Source organism: Sinocyclocheilus anshuiensis, unplaced genomic scaffold, assembly GCF_001515605.1.
Source record: "Sinocyclocheilus anshuiensis isolate Anshui unplaced genomic scaffold, SAMN03320099.WGS_v1.1 scaffold313, whole genome shotgun sequence".
Classification (NCBI taxonomy): Eukaryota; Metazoa; Chordata; class Actinopteri; order Cypriniformes; family Cyprinidae; genus Sinocyclocheilus; species Sinocyclocheilus anshuiensis.
Window position 1 is genome coordinate 787,578 of NW_015536469.1, and position 7,980 is coordinate 795,557.

At 36.4% G+C, this 7,980-nt stretch overlaps 1 protein-coding gene and 1 long non-coding RNA gene across 4 annotated transcripts in view; one reads left to right on the plus strand and one right to left on the minus strand.

Moving 5' to 3' along the window:
• The window catches only part of LOC107698687 (cyclin-dependent kinase 18-like), a 112,573-nt gene that overhangs the window by 84,617 nt on the left and 19,976 nt on the right, over window positions 1-7,980 (plus strand). For both annotated transcript variants that reach the window (XM_016499879.1, XM_016499815.1), the window contains exons 3-6: window positions 439-566; window positions 2,565-2,690; window positions 4,720-4,776; window positions 7,315-7,429. In XM_016499879.1, coding sequence (XP_016355365.1) covers window positions 439-566; window positions 2,565-2,690; window positions 4,720-4,776; window positions 7,315-7,429 — 426 coding nt within the window. The remainder of the gene's footprint in view (window positions 1-438; window positions 567-2,564; window positions 2,691-4,719; window positions 4,777-7,314; window positions 7,430-7,980) is intronic.
• Window positions 573-7,980, minus strand: part of LOC107698829 (uncharacterized) — an 11,704-nt gene continuing 4,296 nt past the window's right edge. For both annotated transcript variants that reach the window (XR_001635389.1, XR_001635390.1), the window contains exons 3-5: window positions 1,827-1,918; window positions 1,683-1,750; window positions 573-644 (exon numbers count right to left, since the gene is read on the minus strand). This is a non-coding gene — a long non-coding RNA (uncharacterized LOC107698829). The remainder of the gene's footprint in view (window positions 645-1,682; window positions 1,751-1,826; window positions 1,919-7,980) is intronic.

Here is a 7,980-nt window from a genome sequence, read left to right on the forward strand (position 1 = left end):
TATTTGCCTTGTTTTCATGTGACAGAAAATACTAGTACAATTATTTAAAATAATAAAGAAATTATATTATAACAAAGTTAATATTACAACATTGACAAATTAAGCACACAATTTTTTGTGGCCTTGTTAACTGATTTTTAATATTTTCAGAAATATCCATGATTATGAGTCAGAAAATACTAGCACAACCATCATACTACTGTTACAATTGCTCAAATCCATAGTTATTACATTAACTGGCACATCTGTGTTAAGTACATTCTAGTGATCACCTCTATAACCATTTTCAAAACTACTGGCATATAAAGTTGTGTGAATCAAAGATATAAACTCGGGGAACTCTAGGTAACAGAATCATCTAGACTGTAAAAAAATATTTTTCAAAGTTGTAAATAAAACCGATTATTGGAGTACGTTTCATGTGATTGTGTCCTACAGGTGTGTTGCCCAATAGTCTGGGTCTACACAGCCTGAAACCCAGTCCAGTGGCTCCAGACAGCCAGGATCAATCTCCGACCGAACTGCAGTACCGCAACAAAGTCCAGCACCGCCGATTCTCCATGGAGGTGAGTCACGTTTAATCATCTCATCCTTCTCCATGCTAAAGCCCAACCAAGTGTCCTTTCCAGAAGCTTTGATGAGTCCTAGTGATCCGAACAGAACAACACAAGCTCTGCTTGTAATCTTAGTCCTTAATAAAGTCCTTGCCAGAGGCACTAAAGCCTAGTTATCAAACACTTTGTTTCTCTTTAAGGTGAGACTAGGTAAATCCACATAAAAGTACTAAAGCAATGATAAGTTTTTGTCTAACTGCCATAAAACACTCCTTTACTATGGTAATCACAGTTATATGGAGGCCCTAATGGGACATGATGATAGTAAAAATATTAGATGGAAAAATTATATTTTAACACTTTTGCATTCTCACGAAACTTTCGCGTTTCCCTGAGAAACTTAGCATTCGCTCGCAAAACTTTTGTGATGGAAATAATATGAGGTGGGAAGAAAAACTATATTTCAGTGCTTTAGCGAGTGACTTCAACGTATCTTGAGGGAATGCAATAGTTTTGCAAAGAATGCAAAGTTTCTCAAGGAAATTAACTAGTTTTGTGAAAGAACACAAAGTTTCACAAGGGATCGCAATAGTTTTGTGAAAGAATGCAAAGTTGCTCAGGGGATCACATTAGTTTTGCGAAAATTGCGATGTGAAACTTTGTGTTCTTTCACAAAACTAAAGCACTGAAATATAGTTTTTCTATATTGCAACGTTTTTCGGGTGAATGCAATACTTTTGCAAGAGAATACAAAGTTTCTCGGGGGAATGCAATACTTAAGCATGTTTTAAAAATGATTATTCCTAATGTATTTCTAAAATGATTTTCACAATGCAAATCCTTATAAATAAAAAATAAATAAAAAAGTTAATTACTCAGTCACATTACTTATTTTTGCATATTGGTAAAATTATTCTGTAAATGTGTTTCCATCATAGTTTTCCTTGTGTTCAATCATAGTCACTGCAATGCTTTCATACAGATTTCTGCACATATATATATACATATATACATACACACACATAACAAATATAAGACACATATATGTATTATAGTGTCATAGATAAGCAAGTTCAAAACAAAACAAACCATGCCAACTGGATTGGTGAATGACAACAACAGACTAACCAGAGACTGCATGAGTCTGCTGCCTTTTACTCCTCTCTTCTACCATAATCATCCATGCGATTTAGTATCTGTATGAGAGAAGAGCCTCAGTTGGAGGCACATGAGAAAGATGGAGTCCATCATTAAATGGAGTGGAAGTATTACCTGTAAGTTAGTCCAGCGCCACAAAAGACTGACTCCGCATTCGGAGTGTTCTTTGCCTCGGCTGTCAGCTTTCTTATTCAGTGGCCATGAATCTAGAGGGGGAAAATTGGAATGAATGCCCTCTCCCATTTTCAAATCCGACTGCTTCTTTCTGCTCTCGCAAACCTTTTATCTGCACTGTGCACCCTTATTTTATTCCCACAGGCATGACGGGAGAGAGCCGAGGAGAAAGGAGGACTTTTTATTCCCTGGCTTTATTGAGAATCGCTGGCTAGTTTTATTGCATGACCGTACAAACTCAGCCACAAGGCAGAGCGGGAGGAATCAGAGGGAATGCTGTCATTTTTCAGAGCACATTGCCGTGCTATTTTTGGGCCTCTCCTAACCGCGGCGATGAATCGAGTTACAAACTAACGCCATCAGAGCTTCTTAGATGCGAGAAGATTGTTAGATATACTTCAGCTCTTTGTAAGATACAATATTTTGTCCTGCCCTGCCTTGGCGTGTTGAGATTACTGCAGAATCCTTTATTGAGTGAGAGTCTTCATACTGGAGAAAAGTGACAGGTTTTCTCATTGTCATGCCGAGTTCATCATGGTAAGAATAGTCGGTTCTGCCTATAGGCGTAGAGTTGTGTTGCGTGGTGGAGAAAGCGGTCATATTCACCTTGACACGCTGTGTTTTCATATGTGTGCTAGCTGAACGCTAATAGCTGACAGCTCTTTGATGTGTGTGCAGGATGTAACTAAGAGGATGTCTCTGCCCATGGATATCCGTCTCCCACCAGAGTTCCTGAAGAAGTTACAGATGGAAAACCCTCCACCGTGCAAACCGCTCAGCCGCATGTCCAGAAGAGCCTCACTGGTTAGTAACCAAACTAAACTCACTTCGAAAGTTACTGATGCAATCTAAACAAAGACATTTCATAGTTTAAAGGGGTCCTATTATGCTTTTTCACTTTTTTAATTTTAGTCAGTGTGTAGTGTGTATGTTTGGGCATAAAAAAGATCTAGAAAGTTACAAATCTCAAAGTCCACTCCAAAAGGAGATATTTCGTTTTTTAAAAATCCCTTTTCAAGAACTACAACGAACGGCTCGTTTGGACTACAGCGTTTGTTTTCCGGGCTTTGTGATATCACAAAGCGGCTCATTGGAATATCATTACAAAGAATTCCCGAAAATCAAGACTTTGTAAAAGAGCATAATAGGACCCCTTTAAGTTAATGCTAATAACTGCAGACTAACCGAAACCCTAACCCCGCTAATTAAAATAGAATAACTACAATTTTAAAAAACATAAAAAAATGTATGAAGATGTAGTTAATTTCTTGAAACAAAACTATCTATTCTACATACACACCGATTCTGTTCCAAAACCAGAGCTTCCTACCCAGGCAACTTTTTTAAGCATTATAGCCATATAATAGTACACAGATACCTATTTTTTTTATTATTATTAATTAATTAATTTTTGTTTTTACAAAATCTTGAGCAACAAATGTGTTTCTGGAGATAATGCAATCCCAGAATGCACTGAAACAAGCTTGTGGGGAAAATCTTTTTTTAAAGATTAGGGTAATACCATTTATGAACACATTCTATATTGAGTACCGAAAAACATTGCTAATTTAAGCAATTTAATTTTTTTATTTTTTTTTATTTTTCAGTGGCCTTGTTCCTGGAAGTATTGTTCCCATTCATTTTTCCCATGTTTAAGAGTTATAAGGCATGACTTAAACCAACCAGCTATGCGGCTAATAACAACATTACAAACTTTGATTTGAAGCAAAAAATAAATAAATCTGAAAATCCTACAAATAGAACAAAAACGGCTTTAATGACGGATAGAATTACAATGCTATGAAGCATATTGAATGACATAATCAAAATAAAAATGCTAGAAAAATACAATTATTTATTTAACAGATGTTATGATGTTGATGTTAAAAAATATAATTTACGTTTATTGCAAAATATGCATCTTATGCATACAAATATTTAGAACAAACAAATAAGCAGTTTGAGAGCTTCATGGAAGTGGGCTAGCACTATGTGCTTGTCACAGTTCTCTGATTGGTGGAGATTTCACTGCAGATTCATGGGTAATGTAGTTTTCCACAAGGCATTTTGCTGTTGAACATGATAAATTAAAATAATGCAGGCTGATGTCTTCAACAGAAGCATATTAACAACCCTGTAGCTCACAGTAGGTATGTTTTAAAGGTTTATAGGTTTTTTCCTCAAAATTAATTCCACTATGGAGAAAATAAATAGTATTTTTACTTCCAGAGCCCAATTATTGCACTCTAGTGATCATTAAGTTCAACTCTAGTCTACTGTCAAGCTATACTATTGCTTTCAAACTTATTGTGAATAGTGCAATACACAACAGGTTTGTGCACTTTTAATGAGTTGTGTACTTACTACTTAGCATGCCCCTCATCTAAAAACAGCCTCAGCACTCAGAAAAATATTGAGAAAAAATACTTACACATGATAAATAACACAACATAAGGTGCATTCACAGCATTACTAAAAGAACTGCTATAACAAACATTATCATAAACGTCTTCTACAGCCATTTTTCTCTTTTTCTCAGGTTTGCATGCTTTCAAAGCATTGGTCGCATTCGCATACTTACGCAGAATGTTTTTTTTTTTTTGTCTAACTCAGCATGTCCTTCTGCTACAAACAGAAAAACCTCAGTGGTTCCTACACAATGCCCTTCACTCGCTCCACTTCACATTAAACAATACTAGCAACCCTAACAACAGCCTTACTTTACATGTTGATATCCACGCACTGTTTACAGCTCAAAAAACTATTCATAAATGTTGTCACCAAACAATAAATTGAAGACACTTTGCTCACACTGTATTCCATTCTTTTCCAGTCGGACATTGGCTTTGGGAAACTGGAGACCTATGTGAAGTTGGGAAAACTAGGAGAGGTAAGATGTTTTCAGTTCCCTGGGTGAAGAAAAAGAAATTGATGCTATAAGCAAAAATTAAAAAACATAAAACAGCAGTCATCGAAATGAAGAACCAAATGTGTTCATTACGAGATTCCCCGCAGGCAATTACAGTGAATATGAGTCGTGTTGAATGTGGATTCTGATTTAATGGGCTTTTTTTTTGGCATGAAGAGACATCAGTCTCTAATATGCTCAAAGCTGTACAGCGACTAGCCCGTCAATTTTCCATTAAGTGCAACAAAGCATGCACATTGCAAATTGTGAGAAATAATGTACTACATACAACCCTAAGGAATACCGTATCTAATGAATGTGTGAGAAAAACCTGAAGTATTGGAAAAAATACTGGATAAGGACTGCAGTGAGTTCACCTCAATAAAGAAACAAATAGCGGTAATATCTTTGTATCAGCAGTTATAAACGTTTTCATTAATGTTTAAAGGTGCTTTTAGCTCTGCCTGGAAAAGTCAGGGAAATTAATCAAATCTTTAAAAGTGTGCTATGGTTTCGGTCTCTTTTGTGAGTGAAATATCTGTTATATCGCAAACCTTGACCTATTATAGGCATGTCATTTAGCAGATACTTTTATACAAATTAATTTACAAGGATGATCAATTTACAAGGACAATCACCTTGGAGGAATCTTTGGTCTTGCTAAGTAAATGATGGGATTTAGTTCATGGATCTACCTGAAGGCTTTGAAGCAAACTCATAATTTTTTTTTATTTTAAGAAATTAATACTTTTTTCCAGCAAGGACACATTAAATTGATCAAAAGTGACAGTAAAGACATTTATAATGTTAAAAAAATGATTTTCAAAAAAAGGCTGTTTTTTTGGAACTTTTATAACCATTTCCACAAAAATATTAAGCACAAGTGTTTTCAAAATGTCTCTTGAAAAATGTCTAAAGGATCATGTGACACCGAATGACTGCTGAAAATTCAGCTTTGCATCACAGGAATAAATTACATTTTATAATAGGGGTGCTCCGATTGATCGGCTACCGATCACTATCGGCCGATAATCACGTTGGGATGATTGATCGGCGGTCTCTAAAAGGCCAATCTCAAAAAACCGATCTCAAGCTGATCACGCTGCTGTGAGAAGGTTTGGCACGACATGCAGCGGCACCGTCTCAGTCTCTGTCCGGCGCGGGTGAAATAATTATAATGCTATAATTATAATAATCAACACATATGGCTTTTTGGCTAAGTTTAAAGGAAAAGAGCACTTTTAGATCAACAAGGCAATAATAGATGGCGCTCGTGGAGGTAGGAAAACAAAGTTCTTTATGAACGGCAGGATTGCTTGTAATAAAGATTTCAAAGCAAAAGGAAAGGCAGTAGAGCTGACTATTTCTCTCAATGGTAAGTTTGTGATAACGTAAGAAAAGCAGTTTTCAGTGACAATGTTTAAATTTGAAATCAAAATAATGGATAAATGTTGTGTTTGTGGTAAATAGCCACAGATCAGTAGCGGACTCCTGTGTGAAAGCTGCTTCCTCTCACAAAAATGAAATTCAGGCCCTGAATATATGTCTAAAAATCCTGATTGGAGTATCACTATAAATAGTTATAAATGATGAAAAGAAGGCTTTAAAAAGATCGGTATCGGTGATCGATATCGGCAGATACTGCTTTCTGTGATCGGCCTCAAAAATTACCAAAAAGTACCATAAAAACCTCAAGTTCATTTTTTGGAAATGTGAACACTTTTTCTAGCTATGCTCATCTCCAGCCAACATATGGGTAATCTCAATATGAAATGACTTCCATAAACAATAGCTCACCAGTTTTAAAGAGCAGTTTTGATTTTCTAGCTCGTCCCAGCTGACATTGTGGTTAAAGACAAAAATCTCTAACCAAACTAGAAACTAGATCAACACTCCCAAAGATTTGTCTGAAGTTTCTGGTCTAATCCAGTGGTTCTCATATGGTGGACTGCAGGTCTGATATGGTTTAGGAAAGCAAAAATAAAAACATGTTGAATGCAAAATTACAATGCAACTTACCATATTGTGCACTTAGTATAGACTATATGTTTTTATCTACTATATATCTTGTTGTTGACATCAGTGACCTTGCTTCCAGTCAATCTCTATAATATTTTAGCATAAATTAATCTGAAATTTGGTAGAAGCTTGTGAAATCAGACAGATGTTGACATGGACAGGTTGTATGACATGTCCTCTTCCTGAAAAACCAACAATGAACAAAACTAAACAAGGATAAACTCTGAGATTAACCTTGTTTGTGCAGTCCATTGAAATTCAAGAGAAATCTGAGAACCAAACATGTTCTTAATTTGGCATCTTGCTGGGCTTATGCAATTTATGGTAATAGTAATGTCTGATTTCAAGTCATTTCTTTTTGCTTTCGTACAATACATCATTGGGTTGCCAAGGTAAAATCTGGATCCTCAAGTAAAACCAGTTGTGAACCACTGATCTATTCTGCACCACTCCTGTTTCCCAGATGATTGACATATTTTTGTCTTCCTGTCTGTCAAACAGGGCACATACGCAACGGTATTCAAGGGTCGCAGCAAACTCACAGAAAACCTGGTGGCCCTGAAAGAGATTCGTCTGGAGCACGAAGAGGGCGCCCCGTGCACGGCCATACGGGAAGGTGGTGTCCTCCTCTCTCACTGACTCAACTATGATTTCGAGCTCCCCAGTTGTTCAAAACCCAGATTGTCACGAAGAGTATACATTCTAAACTAGCAAGCCACAGGCGTCTTCTTCACCCAGCCTGAATCACTCCATCTAAATGAGATGGAGTACGTGAGCAGGGTTGCTAATGGAAAACGCTGACGTGAAGCAAGGCTGCCACCCAGTGGCTGCTGAGCTCACGCTAGAGGGAACATACCATGATGCACTGCATTACAAAACATGTCAGGACACGAGAGGTCAGAGTTAGGCATAATTCAGAAAGCAATTCTTTTATAGCTCTGGGACTTCATTTAAGTATCAACTTGTTTCAGATTTAATGTTGCGGGGATCCCTTTCTCTAAAGAAAAATCTGAGATGCAGAAGACCTCAGTAAAAGTGTCCATTCATTCTCACTTTAATATTTCATTCTTTCCTGTTGCATAAAAAAAGACTTAAAATGAGAGGTAAATTATTTAATAAATCATATTAGGTAATTAGATAGAAAGATATTATATATTTATGTAATTA